Source organism: Equus quagga, chromosome 9 (genome assembly GCF_021613505.1).
Source record: "Equus quagga isolate Etosha38 chromosome 9, UCLA_HA_Equagga_1.0, whole genome shotgun sequence".
NCBI lineage: Eukaryota > Metazoa > Chordata > Mammalia > Perissodactyla > Equidae > Equus > Equus quagga.
In genome coordinates this window covers 115,168,328-115,195,284 of record NC_060275.1, presented here as the reverse complement: position 1 = coordinate 115,195,284, position 26,957 = coordinate 115,168,328, and the positions used below count along the sequence as shown (strand labels likewise).

The following is a 26,957-nucleotide window of genomic DNA, read 5'->3' as shown; positions in this document are numbered from 1 at the left end:
CAGTGCTCCCCTCACAGGATTGGGGTCGGTATTAAAGAGGTGAATGTAGGTACGAGTGCTTAGGTTACAAAAATATGTATAGCAGTATTTGCTATGGTTGTTGTTGTTGTTGCCTCTTTCCCAGGTATTGTTTAGCACCCACATCTGTGTGCGAGAGAAAGGGAAATGTAGTGAGTTGGGTCCCTTTCTGTCCCCTCCATGTTACTCTGGACTCAGAGTGGTTACTTGACTGTGTTGCTGGCTTCCCCATCTCCCTGTGGTTGGTGGTTGGATCTCTGGATGGGCTTGTCTGCATGTAAAGGTAGAGCTGCTGATGGGACGGAGTGAACCCTGCACCAACCAGGAAAGGTGAAGGGTTCACCAGCTTCTAGTATGTGAGAGAGCCACCCCATAAGTCCCAGATTTTACAGTAACCTTTACTATTCCAAAACCTCAGTGGAAGTTCTTAGGGTCCCAGCCATATGGGTTCTTTGATTGAAACTCCTTTGGGTGTTTCAGTAACTAAGCATGTTTGGGTGAGGATTAAAGACTTGAACTGTGTTCCTGCCCCTGGTGAATGCTCTTCAGAGCAAGGTTCCAGCAGGGTTCTGCAAGGTTTTTGCAGAAGCTAAAGCCTAAATCCAAGCTTGTACTGTAACCAAAGGGACCATGAGGTCTCTCACATTGTGCTGAAATCAGGTGGAATTGAAATAGTGTGCCTTTTGTGTGTGTGGCTAGAAAGAAATCGAAAATGAGCGTTAGTGTGCAAAGGTGGATTTTCTTTAAAAAATGTGTTGGTAAGAGGCTAATAATACATGCCCATTTTCTGTGTGCTACTGGAGCCTGGGAGACGTGGGGAAGGAAACTAGAAAAATGGTGTGTTCTTCTAAGTCTTTCCCACTCTCTTCATCATCTATATTTAGTGCTTCTGACCCTTTTCTGTTAACCTGTGCTCCCGTTAAAACATTAATTGCCATCATTAAAATAAAAGCTCATCACTTTAGCGACTGAGATAGTTTTTAGATTTTTTAAAATAAAACATTTCAAATCCATCTTGAAGCCTTGCTTTTGAAGGCCGGGGCATCTCTGATCCTCTGATTCAGGCAGTGCACATGACTGTCTTATTTTATCCTGATATCATGTGCTCTTGCCTTCACTTTTGAATAAAACTCATTTCTCCATGTATCAGGGAAAATTTAAATTTAATTTTATAGCTATTTTGCATAACTTAAATATCCAATACTGGGTTATTCGTGTAGAAAAACAGGATTATTTAATAGGAAACTGAAATTTTCAGAAGTTCAAACTGTTCTACTTCTAAAATAATTTTTAAAACTTGATATATTTTGACATGGATTAATGCTGATAGCATCTTGATCACATAAATCATCAGTATGGCACTGTTTCTGAACTGTACCTTTGCAATATGTTTTCTGTCTCCTTAGGAAGTTGAAGACCACGTGGCGTTTTTAATAACAGTTCCCACTGCCCTGGCGATCTTCTTTGCGATATTCATCCTGGTCTGCATCGAGTCTGTGTTTAAGAAGCTGCTCCGCGTCTTCTCGTTGGTGATATGGATGTGTCTCGTGGCCATGGGGTACTTGTTCATGTGTTTTGGAGGTACCGTCTCTGCCTGGGATCAGGTAAGACTTTAAAATGTTTTTTGGGTTTTCTTTATGTCCTTTGATTTGTGACATACTTACTTCTGAAAACGTGGCTTTAAGCTGTAAACAGCAGACCTGTAGCTGACAAGAAAGTCTTCTGAAATAGCTGTCTTGGCGGTGTCCCCATAGGTGAAGTCACTCGATGCCCATTTTAACTCATCAGACCTACTGGTAGCTGGGTGCTTGCCTGGGTCTCACCCTGTCACTAGTTTTTGATGGCTAAGTCTGGGTTTTTGCCTCGCCACCACAGTTTTGTAGCTCCATTCTTCTCCTGGTTTCCTATCATTCCAGAATCCCTCTGGGATCTGGGATCTTACCTTGTGCATCTAACTCTCAAAGACTGGTCACTGCCTTTGAACTCTTTCTCAGTTACTCGTCTTCCTCCTTATACACAGACTTCTGTGATACTGACTCTGTATCAACGTAATTACATCATATCCATAGAATTGCTTCCTACACCTGTTGGAAAACCCACAGTTCTTCAAGTTGAGCCTGGGGAGGCTCTTGGCTTAGAAAATGGTGACATCTGGAGGATGTCAGATCTTTAGGCGACTGTAGTCTTAGGAGTAGGCTTTTCCCCTGGTGCCACTCCCTCATGCGTGTGCCCCATTGACTGCTGGATTAAAGGGTGCTGTCCAGGGTGCAGGTCTGGGCTGCAGATATGGATATACAAGTTACTAACCTCAAGCTCTTGATCAAAGCTGTGGGGTTCTCTAAGCCATCCAGGGAGAGTGAATTGAGCACTGAGAGGGCCATCACAGGGTTGGTGGGAGCTCAAGAGCTGGGGATAGGAGAGGAACAGCAGCCAAGAATGGATAGAGAAGAAGCCATTAGGAGAAGATGAGGACTAGTGAGGGAGAATTGCTCTGGAGGCCAAGGGAGAAGAGAGATTCAAGACAGGAACCCACAGAAGGGTTCCAGTACCAGGGACAAGGTACACAGCATTCCTGGTGTGCCTTAGCTGGAGAGAGCCCTGGATGAGCCCAAAGATGAGGTTTCCAGTGGGTTCTGTCAATAAGTCACTCATGACCTTGGCCAAGTCATCATCGCCTTTGGGCGTCAGTTTCTTCTGCACAGGGAGAGGACTGGACTAGGTGAACTTAGGTTGGTGTCTCTGGCTCTTAAGGACACTGTCACAGTGGACAGAAGAAGTGGTGGTGCCACCTTTCTTCTCTTGCAGTTCCCTGAAGAGGCTCCAGTGGTCAGGGAAGCTCCCCAGTCCTTCTCCTCATCACTTTCCCGTTCAAGCCCCTTGGAGAATTGGGCCCCTGCCCCCATGTTCAGCTCCTTCTCTGCCTCCACTCCCACCTCTCTTCTTCACCTCCCTGAGCTGCAGCCTCACCCAGAAGCCTTTACTGGTGCACTTGGTCCTCATCCCTCCTGCCTTCACGGCACACATGGAGCAGACACGGGAGACTAGTTAAGAGCATCGCTTGTTGGCCTATGGTGTGGACCTAGGGGTTTCTCATCTCCCTGCACCAGTGCCCCCTTGTTTCAGTGTCATAGCTTTGGAAGAAGCCTTAGTATCTGGAAGGGCAAGTGGGCCCTCCTTGCTCTTCAGGTTTCCTTTTGTTCTGAATTTTCTTGGCTCACTTTTCCATACGAATTGCAGAATCAGTTTGTCACGTGCAGTGAAAACTCCAGTTGTGATCTGGATTCAAATTATATAGAATTTCTTAACTTTCACTTTGAAAGGTATTAAACGTCTAGGAAATAATAAAAGGATATTATAAAAAGCATCCAGAGATTTGCTATCTTAATGTTTTGTTTCCATAGAATTACGTGGCATGTCTGTCCAGTAATTCTGGTTTTCTTTTATGTCTTTTAAAGACTTTTTTTATTCGTAAAATCGGTAACAATTTTCCTTAGACTTGTTGTTAGGTACCTAAAGTTTTTTGTTGTTGTATAGAAGGGACTTTTTTCCTAATTGCCTTTTCTATTTGTTTAATGTTGATGCATAAGAATATTATTGTTTTTTATGTTGATCTGTATCCAGTAATCTTAGTGAACTCCTGGTAGGGTCTCAGTTGATTTATATAAACAGTATTATCATTTCCAGATAATTAAAAAAGTGTTTCTCCATTTCAAATCCTTAATTCACTCTTCTCTTATGTATTATTGTATTGTCTAATTACATTAGCCAAGACTTCTAATGCGGAAGTGAATAATAGAGTGTAAAGTTCCAGCTTAAATGGAACATCTCTAATTTCACCAGTAATATAATATTTGCTTTATTATTATTATTTTAAAAGAACCGATTAATCAGGGTAAAGACCTCCCACTGTCTGGAACGCTCTTGCTCCCTGTAATTGCATGGCTCTTGGGTTACCTTCATGAACCTCCCTGACCCCCTTCAAAGAGCAGCCTTCCTGGACCTCCAGATGCCCCCTGTTGGGCGACAGCCCTCACCCTGCTTTAGTCTTCCCCTAGCACTTACGATGATCATAGCACCTCAGATCATATTACACATCCCTCTCTGTTGATTGATGGTCTCCCCTGCAAGGATATCAGCTCCTCCTGGGCAGGGATGTGACTGTCTCTCCACCACTGTGTCTTTGCATGTGCAAGTGTCCTCTGCCAAGAGTGGGCCCCAAAGCTACTCATTCAGTGTTTCCGTTAATGGATGACTGTGTTTGTTCATCTCCAGATTTGTTGTTGTTAGATTTTTTTGTGTATCCACTTGTTCTGTTTTTAACTATCTTTTGGTTGTTTTATTGCTGCTTCCACCTGCTTTTAAAAATCTCTTTAAGCATCTTAAACATTCTTATTTCATAGTCGTTTCGCTTCCATTTCCTCAGGGTTGATTTGGGATTTTTTCCTCTCTGCCCCAACACGTAACCCCACCTGTGTGAGGGTTACCTTCCACACGCTACAAGGGCCCGGGGCAGAACTAGCCCCTGTGTGGAGCATCAGCCCTGTTGACATTTCTGGTGGGTGGCCAGCCCAGCTTGTGGCCTGGACACCTTTCTGGGAGTGTGGCTGTGTCTGCTTGATGCTCAGAAAAGGCCACAGGCAGGCTCAGTGGTGGCAGCGGTTTTTGGCCACTCTTCCTAGGTTGGGGGCTTGGGCCCCTCATCTGCCTCACGCTGTGGGCCTTGCCAGAAGAGGGACACTCGGCCTCATTCTTCCACTGGAGTTTGAAATCCTGCCCAACACTCCTGGCTACCCCCGCCCCATTCAACAGGCATGGGGATTTAAAATGCAAGTGTTCTGTCTTATTAACCAAAAGTCTGGCATCTTTTAATATCAGCATCATAGATGTAGGCCCCTCAATGAGCATGAACCTTCCAGAAGTGTTACTGTAGGTTCACCGTGCATAAGGAGGTGTGCTCTGGGAATGCTTCCAACGAGAAGCCAGCTACAGTGACAGTACTGTCGTAAGAACATGCAGGGTGAGCCTACAGCACAGGCGGAGGGAACAGTTCACACAAGACCACCCTCACTGCTGACACCAGTGGCAAGTTTGGGGTTCTGAAGACCCCCTTGGGGTTTGATGGCTTACTTGAAGGACTCACAGAACTCTTTGAAAGCTGTTAGACTCATAGCTATGGTTTATTACAGGGAAAGACTGCAGATTAACATCAGCCTAGGGAAGTGTCTGGGGAAACTAGCAAATGTGGAGCCTCCGTTGTCCTCTCCCTCTGGAGTCATGGGCAGCGCTGCCGTCTCGGCAGCGATATGTGGCTCTCTGCATGGAGTACTGCCTACCGGGGAAGCGCAGCCCAGCCCTCTGTGTGCACTTTGCACTGGGGCTCCATCACGTACTGCCTGCACGGCTGGCCTTTAGTCTCCAGCTTTCTGGAGACAGAACTGATACTTCATGACCCTAAGCACCTGTTGTAAATCTCATTTAGACTGTCAGCTGGCCAAAACCCCAGGCAGACAAAGACACTCCTGTCAGGCAGGGCCTTCCAGGGGCCTAGAGATGACTTACCAGGAGCCCGGGGCCGAGCCAGCCCTGTCCTTGGGTAAGGTTAATTCTTCACTGCGCAGGTGGCTTGAGTACAGATCCCGGCTGTCAACATCTCCAGTGCAGAGCACAGAACGTCGTCAGCCAGCAGTGCGTCATTTGGACTGTGCCGGCCCCAGCCTGAGTGCTTTCCTTACACAACCTCATGGATCTTCGCATAGCCTCACGGGGTGGGCACCATCATTCTCGTACTTTTACAAGAGCAGAAACAGACAAGGGTGGTGAAGTACCTTACTCACAGCCAAGCTGCTGGTGAGTGGAAGAGGAGGTTTGAACTCAGGGGGCTGACTCTAGAGGCTGGCTCTTACTCGTGACACCAGTGGTTCTCAACTGGGAGCGATTTCGCCCCCAAGGGACATTTGTCCATGTCTAGAAACATCTTTGATGTCACAACCTGGATGGGAGTATATTACTGTGGGAGGATATCATCAGTGGGTAGAAGCCAGAAATGTTGCTCAACATCCTACAGTGCACAGACTACAGAGAGTTACCCAGCCCTAAACGGCAGGGGTGCCCAGTCTGAGAAACCCTGTATAATACAAGACTACCCATCAATGTTGCCTCTGAAAGAACCAGCTCTTAAACCCTCAGTAAGTGGAATTGTACGGAGTTGCCAGGGCACAACGAAGTGTGGTGGTGCCCGTTTTGATCAGGCAAAAAGGGATGATTTTGCAGTGTATGGTCCTCAGAAAGCACTGGCAGGTAAAAGGGTGGCAAGCTTGGAGACTGTGCAGTTTGGGAGGGGTCCCTGGGGAAATAAGGAAAATGGAAAATAAAAAACTTGCGTGGTTTGCCCTCACAGCCTTGACCGCGTGTGGACTCTTCCTATCACTGCTGTTGTAATTCAGCCCAAGCGAACCCCATCTTGACGTCCTCTTCCACCCTGGCTGCCAGCACCCCGACCCAGCTGACATCTGTTCCACACAGCTGCCTCCCAGATGAAAAGTATTTAAAAGTGACATTTTGTTGATGGTTCCAGAATCTCTGAGTGAAGTCGGGTGGTGAATTGCAGCGTTTTGGGCTCCAGCTGTTTAGTGGCAGTGTCTGCATGTTCAATGGAAGTCCTGTCTGCTTGCTTCTTGCTTGGGCTGATTTGCTAAAATGCCCTTCGTTGTGCTGTGACTTTCCCATTGAAAAAACGATAAGCAAAGAGGGAGCTGCCTTCACTGTATTGTATCTTGTTCTTCTGGATGGTTTAAAAATACTTGAACCGTTTTGAACTCCACATTAGTGGAGGGGCATGTAAGGTGTTTGTGTTCTCTGTTCTATTAGGTCACGTAAATAGGACAATCTTCTTTTCAGGCATTCAGTGGCAATGTGTATGGGGAGCATCTTTCCCTTTTCTGCACATGCCCAGTGCAGGTATACAACATAGCAATGGTCCCTATCTGACAGCCTCTAGGACACGGAGCTTTCCTGATGGGTAAGTCCTATCAGAAAAGGCTTAACTGAGGCTGACAAATAGTGTCTTACAGCTCTGGGCCAGAAGTCGAAATCAAGGTGTCAGCAAGGCCGTGCTCCCTCTGAAGGCTCCAGGGCAAGGATCCCTCCCTGCCTCTTCTGGCATTTGGTGGTTTCTGGCAATCCTTAGGGTTCCTTGGCTTGTGGACATACCACTCCAGTCTCTGCCTCCATCATCATATGCCATGCTTGTTTGTGTGTCTCTTCTTATAAGGACATCCATCATATTGGGTTTAGGGCTTACCCTAATGATCTCATCTTGAATTGGTTACATCCCCAAAGACCTTATTTCCAAATAAGGTCACCTTCACAGGTACTGGGGGTTAGGACTTGGACCTCTGTTTGAGGGGAACATGGTTCAACCCATGACAGACCATTTCACTGGAAGACAGTGTTTCCGAAATGGGTGCTCTCCTGCTACAGGAGGCCACTTCTGTCTTGTGGCATGTTGCTGTAATATTCACTCCCCCGTCTCAGATTTTCATAACGGCTCTTGATGTCAGCCTTCATTTGAACTGCAAATCCACCTTGGAAGTAAATGCGTGCCATGGAGGATTTGACGCTTTTGCAAACCAGCGTCCATTAGGAATTAGAGACGTTCTCATGTATGAATGTCCTGTTGACATAAGTCCACGCTCATTAATATAAAGAGAAAATAACCTGACGCTCGTATTGCCATGTAGACAGAGCATCATGAACGAGTGTTTGTGCTTTAGAGAACCTTGGCTCACCTCTGTCTGTCTGAATAATGGAAGTGCTTCTTTTGGGTTCCTGCATTAGTGACATCGAGTAAGACCTTGCTGGATACATTTTTGTAATGCTTTTAGTTCACTTGGTGAAGCCTAAGCTTTTAGATGACGTTTTATTTAACGAATTTCTAACAAGAACAAATCCATTTCATCTCAGCTGAAAACTCCCCTCCTTCTGAAATACCTGCTCAGAAGGGAGCAGGGCAGGAGGGCTGCCTGAGAAGGGTGGACGCTTCCACACATAGACGCCGCGTTGGCCAAGTGAGGACAAGAGAGCACAAGAGAGCTGAGTTGTGTTTGCTCTTGACTTCAGTTTTCTGCTTCCCTCATCGTAAGAGTTCACTGAACAGAGTTGAATAAATACTTCCCTTCCTGACAACCCCAGTTCAGCCTTGGCAGGCAGACCACGCTGAAGTTATTGTATAGATTTGTAAAATTACCCACTTGCAGGGCAACATTTGGTTCAGGAAGAAGAGACTTTCTTTGTCCTCTTACCTAAAAGGATGCCAAATAGTCAGCATGTGTCTAAATGTGTTTTCTTGCAAAAATAGGACATGAACGTGCAAAAATCTTTTTTTAAGTGAAAATGAAAGAAAATAAAGGCTTCGCATAGACTTTGAAATGGTACAGGATTGGTTTGCTTTTCCTTTAGTGCCGTCACTTGGAATGCGATTAAAGAGTGTATTTACCATTGGAAGAACCTCGTGGCCTGTGAACAAAAGGAGAAAAGTCCAGCTTAGAGAGATTGTCCCTGAGTGTCCAAGAAACACATCTTTGTATGCTTGTGTGTACCAGGGCGATTTCTCAGGGGGTGTTTGGAGTTAATATGAAGAAGGACCCACAGGAAAAATAATAAAAGTAATATAGAAAATTATTTCATTCAACAACAAAGGTGAAGACTTAAATATTTTTGTTGTTGTTTTTTAATGGCAAAGAACCTACTGATGAAATGTGGCCTTTCAGGACTTGCAACAGAGCGGCCCAGCCTGCAGTGTAGTTATGAGGTCCCGCCCACCGCTGGCGACTGAGAGCGGAGCTGGCATTTCTGTGCTTTCCCAGCTGTTAGTTCCCAGCCAGAGTGTCCTGACTGTCCAGTGACCTGAGGAGGGACCAAGACCCTCTCTGGGCCTTCCTGCCCTGGTCTGGCTCAACTAGACATTTCTGTTGGTGTTTCTGAAACAATCTCTCTGCTTCCTCTTCTTTCTCTCCTCCCGTGCTTTTCTCTAGGGGAACAGGTCCTGGTACTGAAGATTGTTATCTTGATTAAACTGTTATCTGGCTATTAAGCAGGCATTGCCTGAATGAATGTACACATAACGGATCTGTCTACTTGCCTCCCCTACCATGTTAATGGTAGAAAACACTTCCACAGTCCTGATCCTTCCCTGTGCCAGGCACTGTTGGGTTCCTTTACACGTATAACTTACTTGATTTATACAACCCTGTGAAGTAAGTACTTGCAACTTGAAGATGAGAAAACTGAAGCCCAGAGAGGTTAAGCAACTTCCCCAAAATCACACAGCTGGGAAGGGAGCCAGAATTTGAACGTGGCATTCTGGCATTGTGACCATCACACATCATCTCCATGTGCACATTGTCACCAGTGACTGTGGGTTATTTCCTGTTGTGCCTCAGCAAATGACAGATCATTGTGTGACAAGGAAGGGACACATTTGGGAATTCTGAAGTGTTTTATCTGAGCCACTTTTGGGATAGATGTTATTTGGAAAAACTTCACAGGGAGGGAACTATTACTTCAGAGACGCCAAAAAATCCAGTATATCACTGTTTCGAATTGCCATCTGATATTCCCAGTTGCAGGTATTTTCACCCCTCAGATGACTAGGTAAGAGAAATGGGACTTATCTGACCCAAGAAACAAGTGTCCGTGTATATTAGTATTATTGTTTGGGAATCAGTGATTGCTTTTATAATGAAATGAGTCACTTATAAGCAGATCCTTAAAATTTCACTTCTTTCTGCTGGTTTTCTCAGCTGGTTCTGTCTTAGCTCCTGTAAACCTATAACCAGCCCCTTTCTTCCCCGAAGGAAAAACCCGTCAGACTCAGGGCCCTGGGAGGCATTCGTGGGGATGCAGGTGCAGGGCTTGGTCCAGCCTATCACTCGCTTCTCCCTGAGCCGCGCCTGCGTTGGGTACTGTCTGCGGCCTTACTCGAAGCCTGCGCAGTATAGCTCACATGCTCTGGGGGATGGGGGGGGGGGGGGGGGGGGGGGGGGGGGGGGGGCGTGGCCACCGTCACGAGAACCCTGGTCCTGTGTGTGCAGCTCAGGGCATCTGGAGGCACCTCCGGGGGAAGTCAACGTGAAGTCGAAAAAAGGAGTCGTGACTGCAGCCTGGAATCTGTAGTGCTTTCCTGAAAGAGCTGGGATTTTGCAAGGGAGGAAAAATGTTCTGCAGGTTTCCAAAACATCTGTCACTGACTCGGTTTAAATGGAGACATTTTGGATGGTGGTTGTCTTAGGGCTTCCTGCATTGTCTCCCTTGTGTTTGCCAAATGACTTTATGAAAGGTTGTGCTGATCATGGAATTCCAGCCACTTTGGCCTTGAATCTTGGATGCTGTTATAGCCAAAGTAACATACTTATGGGAACTGGTGAATAGTGCAGCCTGTCGCTGGTGGGTTAGGACTGTGTGTGTGCACCCATGCGTGCACGCAGGGGAGCTGCCAGCATGAAGGGGCGTGCATTCTAGACTCCAGGCAAGAGCAGCAGGTTCTCAGGAAAAAAATAAATCCAGAGTTAAATTATTTCCTATTAAGAGTTGCTAAGCAACACCTCACTTAGCTCTTCCAGCTTGCAGTATTTCAGATTTCCTTTTCTCAGCAGCCACTAATATCATCCTCACCCGGCAGTGGCACAGAGTTGAAGAAGCAGAGTTCAGGTTTGGGGAAGGCAAAAGTGCTGGAATTCTTAGAACAGAAACCAAAGAGGAGAGAGGAGAGAGCTGCAGAAAGAGAGAGAGCATGGGCTACGGGGATTTGTAAGGTCCCGTCAAGTCTCCACTTGAGGGCCAATGAGCACATGAATGGGAGGAGCCCAGCATGGCCAGAGGAGGAACCTGGGGAGGAGTAAGTCCTGGTACAGGGCCTGGAAGATCAAGTGCCGGTGACAGAGAAGAACCGTTCCTGATGCAGAGGGAATCACTTCATCAGGAAGACCTAACAGTTCCATTACCTGTATGCACCTAGTGACAGAGATTCAAAATACACGACGCGAAAGCCCATAGTCTAACTCAGAGATTTCAACAGCTTTATCTCAATAACGAATGGGACATTAAGAAGGAAAATCAATAAGAACAGAGGAGATTTGAAAAGTACTACCAAACAAGTTGATCTAACTGATGTTTACAGAACATGCCACCCAACAATGCAGCATATGTGTTCTTTCAAACGCATGTGGAACGTTGGCCAAGATGGACTGTATTCTGAACCATAAAAGTCTCAGTAAGTTTAAAATATTACTATATACAAAGGATGTTCTTTGGGCATAATGGACTTAGAATTAATGAAAAGAAATTTTGAAAATCAGTCAATAATTGGAAAGTAAACGGCCCGTTTCTTAATATCTCAGGAGTCCAAGAAGAAATTAGAAGGGGACTTAGAAAGTACATTGAACTGAATGAAATGAAAACATGATGGATCACAGTTTGTAGGATTCAGCTAAAACGGTGCTTGGAGAGAAATTTATAGCATTAAGTGTTTGTACAATAAAAGAGGAAAAGGCTCAAATCAATAACCTAAGCTTCCAACTTAAGAAACAAAAAAAGGAGTGCAAATTAAAAGAAAGGGAATAAAAAGGAGCAAAAAATAATGAAATTGTAAACAGAAAGACAGAGATAATGAAACAAAACTGGTTTTTTGAGATGATTGATAAAACTCTAGCCAGACTGATCAGAAATAAAGAAGATAAAATTACCCATATTTGGAGCCAGTCCTCGTGGCCTAGTGGTTAAAGTTCAGCGCACTCCACTTCAGCAGCCCGAGTTCATTTCCCGGTTGCAGAACCATACCACCTGTCTGTCAGTTGCCATGCTGTGGCAGCAGCTCACATAGAAGAACTGGAATGACCTACAACTAGGATATACAGCTATGTATGGGGGCTTTGGGGAGAAAAAACAATTTACCAATATTAGGGATGTGAGAGGGGTTGTCACCATAGATCCTACAGACTTTAAAAGGTTAAAGAAATATGAACAGCTTTATGCCAATAAATTCCACAGTCTAGAGGACATGGATGAATTCCTTGAAAAGCAAACTAACAAAGTTCATTCCAGAAGAAACCAATAACCAGAAAGCCCTATATGTATGGAATAATTTGAATATGTTGTTAAATATCCTTCCACAAAGAATACTCCAGGCCCAAATGTCTTCCCTGATGAGTTCTACCAAAATGTAAGAATGAAATAATCCCAATACTACACAAATTATTCCACGAAATAGAATAAGGAACGTTTCCCAACTCATGTCATGAGGCCACCATTACTCTGACACCAAAGCCAAAGATATTATAAGGAAAGGAGACTACAGATCAATATCTCTCAAGAACATAGACACAAAAATTCTTAACAAAATTTTAGTAAATTTTGTCCAGCAAAAAGCAAATAGAGATTAAATATAGAAAGATGAAATGGAGTTTATCTCAAGAATGTAAAGTTGGTCTACATTCAAAAATAAATGGATGTGATTCACCCCATTAGAGATCATTCCAATAAATGTACTACATGTCGTGATTTCTGTAGAAGCAGAGGATGCATTTGACAAAATTCAACACCTGTAAAAAGTACAGCACCATTCTTACCAGTGAAAGACTGATACTGTCGCTTGCAGTCGGGAGTGAGGTAAGGACCATCACCATCACCACTTCTCTTCAGCATTTACTGGCCGTCCTAGCTGGTGCAAAAGGCAAAAAGAAGAAGCAAAAGACTATAGACTGGAAAATAAGAAGTTTGCCTGGGTTTGTCCGTCTGTGTGTGGACTGTCCGTTATGGGAGCCACCAGCCACCTGAGGCTACTGAACGCTTGAGATGTGCCTGTTTCGAGTTGAGATGTGCTGCACATGTGAATGCTGACTTTTAAAGACAAAGTGTGAAGAAAAGAATGTAAACTATTTCATTCATAATTTCTTTAATCATTACATGACGAAGTTGTAATATTTTGGAAAAATAGGCTGTATATGATGTGTTGTTAAAACTCAATTTTACCTACTTTTGATGTGGCTCCTATAAAATTTCATATTATACACATGATTTGCATCATATTTTTATTGAACAGTTTTGGTCTCTGTTGAAAATCCTGTGGAACCTAAAAAATGCTGCTAGAACTAGTAAGTGGGTTTAGTGAGGCTACAGTTTGCAAGGCTGAGATACAGAAATAAATTGTATTCCTATATATTAGAATCTTCCAATCAGAAATTGAAAAAAATACCATTTAATATTGCATCAAAAATATAGAATACTTAGGAGTAAATTTGAAGAGATGCATGTAACTCTTCTACAGGAAAACTATGAAACATTGTTGACAGAAGTTAAAGAAATAAATAACTGGAGAGGCAGACTCTATTCACAGAGCCAAAGACTCAATGTTATTAAGTTGTCAGTTCTCCCCAAATTCATCCTCTATATATTATATATTCAATGCAATCTCTCTGTTTATTCAATGCAAGCTTTTTTGTAGAGAGAAACTAGCAGATTCTAAAATGTATATGGACATGAAAAATACCTAGAATTGTATTGTCAAAACAAATTTGACAAAGCAGAACATGAAGATCTTACTCTACTGGGTTTCAGGATTTATTATAAAACTACTGTGATCAACATAGTATAGTATTCATGCAAAAATAGATGTTTAGGGCAATGGGCTACAATAGGCTGTCCAGAAATAGTCACACGTGTATGGTCAGTCTGTTTTTGACTGTGTTCCAAGCCAATTCAATGGCAAAAATATAAGCTTCTCAATAATACTTGTTGAAAAACTGAGATAGCTGTGGGCAAGAAATAAACTTCCACCCTTAGCTCACACAATATACAAAAATTAACTGAAAATGAATCATAGACTTAAAAGTTAGTTCTAGAGCTATAAAACTACTAGAAGAAAACATGAGAGAAGGTTCTTGGTACCTTTGGGTTAGAAAGCTATTTCTTAAATAGAGCACACCAGAAATTGTGAAATATTAAAGAAAAAAACCCGGTCAATAGGATTTGATCAAATTTAAAAACTTTTACTGTTCAAAGACACTGTTAATGAAAGTGAAAATTCAAGCCACAGACTGGGGAAAAAATAGTTACAAAACATCTATCTGACAAAGAACTTGTACTTGGGATATATAATAGTTTCTTACATCTCAATTATACCTCAATAAAGATGTAAAAATAGTGAATGAGGTTTTGCAGCTTAGAAAGAATTTTCACATACTCCATTTCAAATCATTGATAGAGTATCTTCAAGTGGGAGGTGTGATTCCCATTTTAAATATGAAAAGAACCCAAAAAACAAAAGACCTGAGATACAAGAAAAGATTTTGTGACTTGCCAAAAGCTTGTAGCAGGCCTAGGGCTGGAACCGCCTGTCCCTTCCTTCCTTTCAGATGTGCTGACTCACTGGCTCTTGGCCGTGTCCCTCCAGGCTTTTGTAATGGCTAAAGGAAAGCAGGGATCTTTAAGGAGAATGAGGTTACTGAGATGGTCTCAGGGAATGGCAGTATTTCCATTTTGATCGAATCTAAGGAGGAGATGATTCCTTCAGCAAAGATTTAATACCTGTTAAACTTTTTAAAAGATTCGCAAATCAATTGCTGAGTCATTTGAAATTCAGTTTCTAGTTCAGCCTGTTTTTTAAAAAAGAATATTTTTTTCATTGAGCATGGTACACACACACATACACACACAATGCCTAGGTCACTAATCTGTATTTTCTTTAATGCTCTCAATATGCAAAAATTACTTTTATTACTGTTTTTGCCTCTTGATGGGGGATATAACTAAAGAATCAAATATTTTGGGTTTTTTTTTTTTTTTTGGAGGAAGATTAGCCCTCAGCTAACTACTGCCAGTCCTCCTCTTTTTGCTGAGGAAGCCTGGCTCTGAGCTAACATCCGTGCCCATCTTCCTCTAGTTTATACGTGGGACGCCTACCACAGCATGGCTGCCAAGCAGTGCCATGTCCGCACCCGGGATCTGAACCAGCGAACCCCGGGCCGCCGAGAAGCGGAACGTGCGAACTTAACCGCTGCGCCACCGGGCCGGCCCCAAGAATCAAATATTTTAAGAAGCATAAAAACACAGATGCATTATTCTAAAAATTGTGAAGCAATGAAATAGCTTTTGTTTTTGGTAGACAGATGAACTAAATTTCTTGTAGAAGGGAAATAAATGGGGATTTATATAATAAAATAAAAAAGTAATCAAATCTAATTTTATCATATTGGCCCTGATGTAGATAAACAGACCCAGGGAACAGAAGAGAGAGCTCAGAAAGAGACCTGTCTCGTAGGGCAGAAGTGGGGTTAAAACAGTAGGAGTAGGCTGGCCTGTTGCGGCAAGTGAAAAAATGAATAAATGAAATAAATGAACAAAAGGAAGAATTGACTATCTTAGGGAAAAAATCAGAGTCCTACTTCATTCCATATAAAAATATGAAGTCTAGGTGGATTAAAATCTAAATGAGGAAAGCAAACCATTAAGGATTTCAATAAAAATAAAAATTGCAAGGGAAATCTCTTCATAGCATCAGCATAGAGAATGATTTCTTAAACAAGCTTTGAAAAGCAAACAAACAATTAAAATAAAAAAATTTAAAAACATTATAAAAGAAAAGTGATGAAGAAATGTAAAAGGAAAGACCCATCCCAATTACTTTTACTTCTCTGTAGATAGTCAAGGAACGGTCTTACATGTGTGCACAAGAAGGTATGTAGATGAATCAGCTGGCAACTGGATAAGTCAATTGCAGTATTTTTATTCAATGAAATACACGAAATGAGTCAAGTGAATAAAATAGACCTACGTACATATATCAACACTGATGAATCTTGAAAGCCATAATGTTGAATGAAATAGGAAGTTGCAAAGGTAGACTGATAATATATGTATCTGCATTTTGAATACTTATGGATACAAATATTAAGAATGAAAGCATGGATGAGAAGAATAACGTACTGATTTCAGCCTCCTGTTTTTTTCTGGAGGAAAGAAGAGAATGTGAAAGGGAGACTTGAGCTGTAACTTCCTGTGTGTGTGTGTGTTTCGTCTACTTATATATGTATATGTGTTTATGTTCATGATATATCTGTTTTGGAAATATATATATGTGACAAATACAGCCTCTAATGGCACAAGGTTCAGTGTATGTGTGTGTTCACAGGTGGCTGTCGTATTATTTGTTGGCCTTTGAAAACTTCAGGTTTTAGTATTTTACCTTTTATGTAGAATTTAAAAAGAAATAAAAGGAACATCAGATATGCTGAACACAACTTTGCCGTTGGCCTGGATTTGCCTAAGCTTGCCATACTGTGTCGTGGGTCCCCAGCCCAGCTTTTAGAATCTGACCTCGTTGCCTCCCTCTCAGCCGTCAGCAGGCTGTCCTGCTGCTTCCTGGCCCCACAGCCTCTGTGGCTGTGATCGCTCTTCACCATCGTGAAAAAACAACCCTCTATTTCTCCCTGAAAGTGTGTTATTGTTAACCAGTTTTAATAAGAAGTGTTCTCTTTTCGAAACTTTTAAAAAATTGTACAGCACTATACAAATGGCAGGGAATGTAAGAGCTGGTGGTGGCAGGGTTTGGTCACTGGCATCTGTATTTAAAGGTTAATGAAAACCCAATCAAAATGTTCAAAGACTATGATCATTGAAAAGAAATAGCTAAAAGGTGATATCATTCCATTTACTTGCAATAAATATTTGGAGCATTAATTAATGTTGTAATCTTTAAATGCTATAAAGTAATTGTTATTATAATTGGATGTCATTTTCCTTAGTTCCCAATTATTAAAAAAAGAAACTATTCACAAAAATTTATAAGAGTGAAGAATTAAAATGAAGACCTCTGTGCCTTCTAAATTTACCGGTGCATGCTGTTGAGTATGACATGTTTGTATTTTTGATAGTTTTTTTAGTGACCCATTATGACAACAAATATAATATTAGCATGGAAGAATGAAGTAAAATGATTGTAGATTGATGAAAATCCTGTCACTCTCTTCCTTCAGTTATTTTCTGTGTGTCTTCTTTTAAGGTATATGCTGCAGTTTAGCTGCAAATACACTCGGTGTGGTGCACACAGGCACTCGGTCAACATCTGATGTTCTGCATTCCATGTGAGCTTCATGAAACATGCATCTTTGAAGATGAAACTCAGAATCTAGATATGACAATTGGTACTTCTCTCCTTGTGGGAAGTGCAAAGCCACCAAAGCTAAGCAGGAGACAGATGGATGCTGTGTGCTCTAAGGATGTGAGCACACACTCTAAGAGCTGTCTTATAACCTAAAGCGGAAACATGCCTTTATAATTTGGAGGGCATCTGTCTGCTGGTCTCTGGTGTGGCTTCTGTAAGCTTTGGTCTGGTTATCTGTGAGTTTCATGGTGGGGGAGGGCACAGAGACCCTAGACCTTGTGGGTGGAAGTGGGGTTCTACAGAAGCGTGTCTCACGTATTGTGATTGTAAAGAGCCATTCACTTCAGCCGTGATTTCCTGGCTGTCTGTCCTGTGAGAGGTCTGCATGGGTCCAGAATCTCTTTTGTAGCTTTATAGCTGATTGTGGGGAATTAATTCACTTTCACTCAGAATGCCAGTTTATGATTTTATTGCTGTTCAGAGAATGCTTCCGTCTGAATACCTTCTTACTGGTGTTAGGTTACCTGGGCAACCTATTCAGTTGGGTGTGTGTTGAAGATCAGATGAGAACAAGGCAGGTTATGAGCTCTCTTTCTTTGGGTATTTTATTCAGGCTGCAGCAGAGTCTGAGGAATATACGGTTGCACAATGAGGTCATTGTTTTGGCAGGTTATGTTGGGCAGAAGTCGTGGGCTGTGTTGTTTGGAGATCCTGTGGGGTCAGTGTCAACGTCATGCCAATACTCTCAAGTGAACCAATTTAAGGTCCCTGATATCAAGTGTGGCCCAGGGAAGAGAATAAATATTTTTGGAATAAGAGCCTTTTTTCCCTCTATTGGCGGAAAACCAAGGCTTGGTTTTGGCTGGCATCTTCTCTTCTGGACGCCCCTTCACTCATTATTTAACACATGTCCCAATGTGGAAACTTGTCCTTTTAGTCATATGACGTAATCAGAATCTCCAGCAGACGTGGTCAGCAGCACCTGGAGTCTGTGATTGGCAGGGACAGTTCAGGGCATAAGACGGCTCATTTCTAAGCCCTGGAAACACTCCCATTGCATATAAGCTGTTACTTAATTAAATGAATACACTTTTCCTTAAGAGTCCATAAGATTTCTAATCAGTTCCAACTGAAAATAAAGGGCCCTAGTGTAGTTAGAGAATGTGTCGACCATTAAAAGAACAGCTAAGGTTTCGTCTTCATTTTGAGTACAGGACATTGTGGTCAGCAACCGGGCCTGTGCCATCCCAAACCTGGTGGCCCAACATGACTGCAGCTTCTCTCCCAACCCTCAGATGTTCGTGCCCAACATGATTTAACAGCAGACACTCCAGCGCTTAAAACTGTTAGACGTGAACGATATCCTCAGATTGGCAAGTATTCTTTTTCCCCAACAGGTAATCAAGTGACTTAGATTTTTGTAGATATAAGACACTGTTAAAATTCTAGAAACCCCTGGAACTCTCCAAGTTCTTACCTTCGTTTTTGAGAAATTCAGCATGGAATGGGAATACAGTCCATCCCTGTTACTTGTAGATTCCATATTTGTGATTTTTCCTACTCGCTAAAATGGTTTGTAAACCTCAAATCAACAGTCAGTGTCATTTGTGGACATGCCCAGAGTGGTGAAAAATATGAGGTGCCGATGTGCAGGTTTCCAGCTGAGGCGGAACGAGGTGTCGCTCTGCCTTCGTCTTACTGTCTCACTCTATAAGCAGGTGTCCTTTTCGTGGTCTGTTAGTGCCATGTGTTTTGCATTTTGTTGATGATTTCATTGCTTAGAATGGTCCCCAGGCATCTTGCTGGAGTGCTGTCTAGCGTTCTCAAGTGCAGGAGGCCTGTGATGTGCCTCATGGAGAAAATACCTGGGTTAGACAAGCTTCATTCAGGCATGAGTGACAGGGCTCTTGGCATGAGTTCAATGTTAATGAATCAACAATATATAGTAAGTAAGGTGTCTTTACCAGAAACCCAATAAAACAAGGCGATGTATTGATGGGTTGATGAAAATGTGGTGACCAGGGGTGCACAAGAACCTGACCCTACATTTCATGGTTTGGTACTTGCTAATTCTGTGTCCATGGTGATGTTATGGACAGAACCACCGTGAGGAGGGAGAATGACAGTGCCTTCCCGTGGGAGGAGTGAATAACAATGCAGTAACCTAAGGAGACGACACTGGAACTGCGGGTCTCATGTTTCTGTCTCTCCCATCGCCTGTTCCATTTTCATACTGATGTATTGAAACATTCTGTGCCTTGGCTTTGATATTTCTGTGACTTGTATTTTGGTCCCACTCAATTTCAACCCGTCGTTGAAATATCATGAACTGATAACATTAGAAAACCAGAAAAACAGGGCCATGGAATGGACTAAGGAATTCCAGGATTCTCATTCTGAAACAAAGGTCCTTAAGTCAGAACGTCCTTGTTGAGTGATCCCTGGGTGTTGGCCGTGACATCTCTTCAGCAGCTGGTGCGTTTGGCAAGCAGATTGACTGCGGGGGCCTGACTGGGTGACCGGCCGTCCCCAGCTCTCTCATGGGCTCCCGAACGACAACTGTGGAACAGAGAACATAAGGCCGGCACAGCAGGCATGGGCAGCTTGTTGGGGATGCTTCCGTGCTGGGGAGGGGCTCTGAGTCCAGATGAAACAACTGCCACTTCCTCAGGGGATGTCCTGGGAAATCCTTTGGCGCCAGGCCATGAGTCATTTCAGAGCCGCTCCGCCTTCATAAAGGGTCCTTTCTGTCTCTGGAGTGACATTTAGAGAGGAATTAGTTCAACAAATAATTATGTGTTGTAATTTGTATTTATTGTAATAAGTGGAATTAGCAGGAACAAAAGGGACAAAACTCTTGCCCTCATGGAACGTACATTCTAATGGAACAAAGTAAACATTACATACAGCACATCACGTTGCTCAGTTACAGACTTTGTTAGAAGGTGGAAATAGGAGAATAAGATGAGGGAGAGGAGTGTGCTGGGCTGGGGTTGCAATGATGAGTCGAGTGGTGAGGGAGCTGGATGGGCCACACGGAGGGAGGGGGCTGCCAAGGAGAAGCCCAGTGGTTTAGGGGAACAGCAAGGAGGCATGAATGCTGGACCAGCTTATGCCAGAAATTCCCAACCTCTGAGTCTGGCTTCACTGCTTGCTGGCTGTGAGGGACTTTATTTCTTTGAGCCTCAGTTTCTTCATATGTAAAATGGGTAGAATAGGTATAATGATCCTTCACGGGTCAGTTTCCAGATGTAACAAGTGATAAAGTGTCAGTACTGTAGCTGTCACATACTGAAAAACGCTCGGAGGTTCTGTTGGGAGCCTCGGGGGTAGAGTTTGGAGTGCAGATTCTGCACTGTGATGTGAGACTGGTCTCCCACTGTCAGGGGAGCTCCCATAGAGCAGCAGGGCTTCCCTCAGGCCAGCTCAGCGGGAGCAGTGGAAGAGGCTCATGTCTTCATTCCCTCTTTTTTCCATCTCTCCAATGCCACAAAATGTACCAGTGCCTGCACGCTGTGAGCTTTTTCTTTGTTGTTGGCCTGAACACAAAGGGAAGCAGAGTTATGAAGAAGTCATGGCCATGTGGTAGAGCTTCTTGTATATGATGCCTTTTTGTTAGCATCTTGTGAAGAACTATAGGTACTGGGTTACAATGCTTCCACACACACGCACACGACTATCTAGACATGCATGTATGATACCTATCGAAACCTCATTAATATCAAAGTTCTTCATTAAAAGACTAATAATTCGTTAGGCCCTCACAAAACAAAGTGAAATCATTATGGCTGCTATTGATGGGAAGGTGTCACTGAGGGAGAAGTTCCAGGGCCCCTATTTTATACAGAAGTCAATATAACCGTAAGGGATATTGCAGAGGAAGAATCCAGACGCTTCGTGTCATGAGGAAGGGTGAGGAAGAGGAAGAGGAGCTAAGACGGGCTGCACGTTTTGAATCTGGGGGTGAAGAGAAATGGGAAGAAACCCGGGTGGGTGTGCAGGAATGTTGTGCTGTCCCTGTGAGGGTGGGAAGGAGGAGGTGAGAGTTTGGAGCCCAAGAGATAGATTAGTTTCAAATAGAGATGATGGCCTCCTTCTGGGCAAGCTCGGAGCTGTGTGAGAGGATGGGTGAGAGGTAGAAAGAATAGGACAGACAGCGACCACATCCCAGGAATAGTCAGAGAAGTGAGAGACATCTGACCCCTGCGAGGCTGTGGTGACCTTGAGGTCACAGACAGAGGGAATTCGAAAATGGAGAGACTGTGGACAGATGTTAAGAAGCTTAAGGACTGAATACCTGTTGACCAACTCCCCAGTCATGTGAGATGAAAAGGGTCTAGAGATCTGCTGTACGACACTGTCTCTGTAGATAACAAGACCGTGTTGAGCACTGAAAAATCTGCTAAGAGGGTACATCTCATGTTTTGTGTTCTTACCACAAAGAGGGGGTGGGGCAGGAGGAAACTTTCAGAGGTGATCGATTTGTTTGTTACTTTGATTGCAGTGATGGTTTCACAGGGTACACGTATCTCCAAACTCATCAAACTGTAGACATTGAATATGTGCAGTTTTTTTGTATGTTAATTACACCTCAATAAAGCTACCTTTTTAAAAAAAAAAAAAACAGAAGAAAAAGAAGTGTAAGGACTGAGGGAAGGCTACCTTTCTTGGCTGTGCAAATTTGAAATGAAATAGAAAGAACATCTATCCAGTCAGGGTGAGTTTTCCACCATGCATTGCTTTTTTATTTGCTTAAAACAAGCCCCCATATAGAGATTGCATTAAAGTCATTTAGCAAAGGATGTTCTTGGCTTCCATTCACAGGAAGATAGATGATGCACTGAGGAAATGCAATTTGTTGGCACGGCTTTTATGATTATGCCCCAAAATGTTTAATTACAGAAGCCTTTCACTTTTTTTTTTTTTTTTTTACTAGGCTACTCTTTTAATCTTTTCCTTTTAGCTTTTCAGAGTTGAAGCATGCATTTTAAAACATGAGCTGTTGTCTGAGCCTCATTTAACCCGAACATCTTGGACTCAATCCTTCCATGGCACTCTGTGTGGAAATTGCATTCTTGGGTCTTCTGTGCCCTATTCGACATGCCCTTCCGGAGTTCCTCCAATACCACCGTGTGTTGGTTTGAAAGAGAAAATTCAGTGACAGCTGTATTAATGAGGATGGAAGATGCCAGGAAGATGCCCCTCCTTGTGAGAAATTTCTTAAACAGAGAGAAAATAATCTAGGATGGTAGAGGTGTGTTTTCAAATATCAAAACAGAATTTAGGGTAAAAAAAAGATCAATAAATATTAACAGAAATCTGTCAGATGAGCCAGAAACTAGAAGTTCTGTCCCAGAAGCCTGGGAGGAAGAAGCAGGCCTATTTGGGGTTAGGGGTCGCTAGGCGCAGAGCCCACTGGAGTTGTCAGAGCCTTTTGAGGTGAAGATGCTGCTGCCTCCGTATGACGGGTGAGGGGACTAGACCGCAGGAACCCACCTCTGCTGCCTGATGCGAATGGAGCTGTGGGACTTGAACATGACTATCTGCTTTTGGAGGACGTGAGCTCAGCCAGAGGCTAAGGTGAGGGTGTGGAGGCCGGACATTTCTGGAGGCACAGTTCTCTTAGAAGAGGAGTTTCAAATGTCCTGGGAAAAAAACCAAGCACCTAAGGGACATGGACATCTTGCTTGCAAGAGCTTCCAAGGTTTAGAGGTGAGGCTTCCAGCAGTGTCACTGAGAACAATTTTGTGGACTGGTGCGTGGGGACAAGGAGATGGAATTAAGTCACCGGCCAATGTTGTCACCTACTTTCTAATGACTGAATTTTCTAAACTTGGGACTCTAACATTCTATGGTTATAGATTAGTGCCTGAGAGTGAATATGCTTAGTTGAGTGATTCTGCATGAAGTGTTGATGAAATTCAGCCTAATAAAGAGATAATCAGTTAATAAATTAATCTATAAGTTGGTAGGCATGTATCACACATTTTCTTGACTTGATAAAGAATGACTAGAACAGTAGTGTGGTGGTAAACTATCAGGGAAAAAAAAAATAAAGCCCTGATTTGTAGTGTTTGCTGATTTCCCTGGTGTAAATACCCCGCCCCCACCATGGTTGATTTCAAGCTGCCACCAGCTCACAAAATTCCTGAATACTTTTTCAAGCCTGTAGGATCTGGCTGACCACACCACTGAATGGAACCAGTGTGGGCATCAGAAAGACCCCACGGCTTTACTGAGAAAAGTAAAAGTGTGTGAAAGGCTTATCGCATCTGTTTATCCCAGTCTTCACTGTACTAGTGACAGGAAATAAACAGTTTCACCAAGACAGTGTTGATTTAGATGTTTTTTATTTGATGAAATTTTCTCATTTTGCAGCAGTCTGTCCATTCCATCTCAGCATCTGTCTTTTAAAAATTTGTGTTATGAGAACTTTCAAATATACCAAGAAATGGAGAGAATAGTATAATGAACCCTCATATATCAATTCTCTAAATTTTTCCATTTTTCCTTCATGTATGCCCCCTTTCTTTTTAAGGAAGTCTCTCTCAAACATCCCTACATGTCTCTATACTCTTACATGTGTCTATAGTCTTATACTCTTACATCTAAAAATCTATGTACCTGACAACCTTAAAAAAACCACCATGACATTTGTGATGGTTAGTTTTACATGTCAGCTTTGCTAAGCCATTGTACCCTGTACAGCCATGTGCCACATAATAACGTTTCAGTCAATGATATATCCAACAGTGGTCTCATAAGATTAGTACCATATAGCCTAGGTGTGTAGTAGGTGATGTCATCTAGGTTTGTGTAAGTGCACTCTATGATGTTTTCACAATGATGAAATTGCCTAAGGACACATTTCTCAGAATGTATCCCTGTGGTTAAGTGACACATGACTGTAATCCAATTAAACACTAATCTGGGTGTTCCTCTGAAGGTATTTTGTAGCTGTGGTTCAACATTTACAATCAGTTGACTTCAGGAGGTCATCCTTGATTATCTGGGTGGGCCTCATCAATCAGTTGAAGGACTTTAGAGTAAAACTGAGGCTTCCTGGAGGAAGAAGAAATTCTGCCTCAAGCCTGCAGCATCAGCTCCCGGCTGACCATTTCCAGCCTGCTGGCCTCCCTGATAAATTTTAGACTTTCCAGCAGCCAGAACTGCAAAAGCCAATTCCTTGAAATCTTTCTGTTTCGTAGATGGATAGATGTGATACCTCTATCTATCTATCCATCTATCTATCTATCATCTATCTCTATTTATCTGTCTATCATCTATCTATCTTCTATCGTTTATTTATCTATCTACTCACCTATCTACTCTCTATTTATCTATCATCTACGTATCTATCCACCTATCTGTCTATCTGTCTATCTGTCTATCTAGATCTGTTGATACATCAATATCTATATAGATAGATCTAGATAGATATCATTTGTATCTCTATATATGCCCTACTCATTCTGTTTCTTTGGGAGAACCCTGACTGATATATCGTTATCACACTTAACAAAGTTAACAAGGCTTTCTTGCTATAGTACCAGTCTGTATTCAGATTGCCCAGGTTGTCTCAGGAATGTCTTTTTTCCACATGGTTTGATGTAATCAGGGTCCACACAAGATTAATGAATTGCATTTGGTTGTTGAGTCTCGTATGTGTCATTTCATCTAGGCTAGTCTCCCTCTCTTCTTTCTGATACCTTTACATTGTTGAGGTAGCTCGGTCTTCCGGCCTGAGGAGTGCCCCATTCTGGCTGTGTCCCTTTGCTACCTCCTTGGGTTGTTTAGTTTCTACCCTTGTATTGAACATTGTCTGTAAACTGAAAAATACCTTTAAAGGCTTGATTAGATTTAGATTCAGCTTTTGTTTTTTGGAGGGGAGGGCAAATAAACGGTGCTGATGGTGGTGTGTGCTTCCTGTTGCATCTCATCAGGGGCACATGGTGTCTGTCTGTCCCAATCTTCATGGCACCGAGATTGAGCAGTGGATTCAGAGGATGACAAGCTGGTCCCTCCACTGAGTCCTTTCCCATCTGTCTTTCCTCTCTTGGTTTCATCTGTGGATGACCCTGGCCTGGCTTCATTATTTTGTCTTCCTAATTCTAACTTTCCTGAAATTATCCTGTAAAGAAATTTCACTTCTGAAGCAGGGATATTTATTTGATCTCAGGTGAAACTTCAATAGAAAAGGAAGAATAAACTGCTAATTTTTTCTCTGTACCTGCCAATTTTCAAAGTAAAGAATTTGTGCCCTGTTGTTTATGTTGGTGACCAGTTTCAGCTGGTGGTGGGGGGGGGGGGGTGCTTCCTCTTTCGATGATATTGCTTGAACTCTTGGATTTGTACTCTTGAATACTATTATGAACGTCTTTATGTATTTGATCTGTTTCAATCAGTGGCAATCATTATTTTTGGTGCCCAAATTGTCCTTTCTGTAGCTTGTTGGAGCCCCACGATATTCACTTCTGTATCTATGACATAAACCCATTCGTCTTTAACAGATTTTTTGCTTTCTGAACAAGAAAATACCCCAGACACACCTGATGTATTTCCGTCCCCCCAACAGGAACGAGGAGGGGTGTTTCAGGAATGCTCATGGCTCCTCCTCATTGGTTCCAGGTTTTCTCAGGGGACAGAACTAGAAACCACGTAGTTTTGAAAAGAAAGAAACCATTTATAGTGACATTTCTTGTTTAAACTAAAAATTATAAGGTTGCCTCTTTGATTTTATGCCTGTATATACTCTACTCTTATGCTTAAAACCTATGTACCTAACAGCCTGAAACAATTATTTACTTGTACACATGCCAACAGGTATTTATATATAATACAGATTTTAATGATACCAATTTTAATACTAATAATGAGACCACTGAATGAGTTTTACCTTTCTTTGTAGCTCTCTCCGTTCTAAGAATATATCCACTAGGTACATGAAGTCCAAACGCTGTGTTCTGAAGTCTTTTGGGATGTTGTCCAGTGTGTTTATGACTCTGATTGATATAGAGCTGGGTTGTTTGTTTTCAATTTTCAGGGATTCTTATTTTGTAAAGTTTAATTGAATTTTTGAATAAATAATTACATAATTCCAAAGTTAGAACTGTACAGATACATCTATATCTATCTCTATGTATATCATCTATCTATCATCTATCTGTCATCTATCTATCTATTGATCATCTGTCAGTTTATCTATCATCTGTCTGTCTATCATCTATCTCCCTGTCATCTGTCTATCTATGTATCCATCTATCCATCTATCATCTATCAATCCATCTATCCATCTTTCATCTATCTATCTATCTATCTATCTATCATCTATCTGTCATCCATCATCTGTCTATATGTCTCAGAGCAATTTCAGACAACTCTCCCTCATCCCTGTTGCCTGTGCCCTGTCCTCTTGGAGCCCCGTTTGGTGACCACTTCTGTTAGGTTTGTTTTTTATCTTTCCAGGTACTCTTTTTTTCCCCTAAATTATATTCTACAGTTAACATTTTATATCAGTACATAGAGCTCTTTTCTAGCTGCATATTCTATATCATGCGTTTACCTTAGTTTATTAACTATTCCAATATTGATTGACCTTGGAGTTATTTTCAGTCTTTTACTATTAGAAATAATGCCACAATGAATGACTTTGTACATTTTTGCCAGTGTTTTGTTCGATAACCTCCTAGAGAGTGGACTTTTAAGGCAAAGGATTGGCACCATTTTGCTGGCTGTGGTCGAACTCGCCTCTCTGGGCTTGCACCACCTCGCTTCCCCAGCACTA

At 42.5% G+C, this 26,957-nt stretch overlaps 1 protein-coding gene across 3 annotated transcripts in view; it reads left to right on the top strand.

Annotated features, from left to right (window-relative positions):
- The window catches only part of ADCY2 (adenylate cyclase 2), a 401,911-nt gene that overhangs the window by 21,409 nt on the left and 353,545 nt on the right, over positions 1-26,957 (top strand). For 2 of the 3 annotated variants that reach the window (XM_046672164.1, XM_046672163.1), the window contains exon 2: positions 1,425-1,622. In XM_046672164.1, the coding sequence (XP_046528120.1) occupies positions 1,425-1,622 (198 nt within the window). Of the gene's footprint in view, positions 1-1,424; positions 1,623-6,073; positions 6,204-6,415; positions 6,559-26,957 lie in introns of those variants that run through there. The other variant, XM_046672165.1, reaches the window with a different exon arrangement.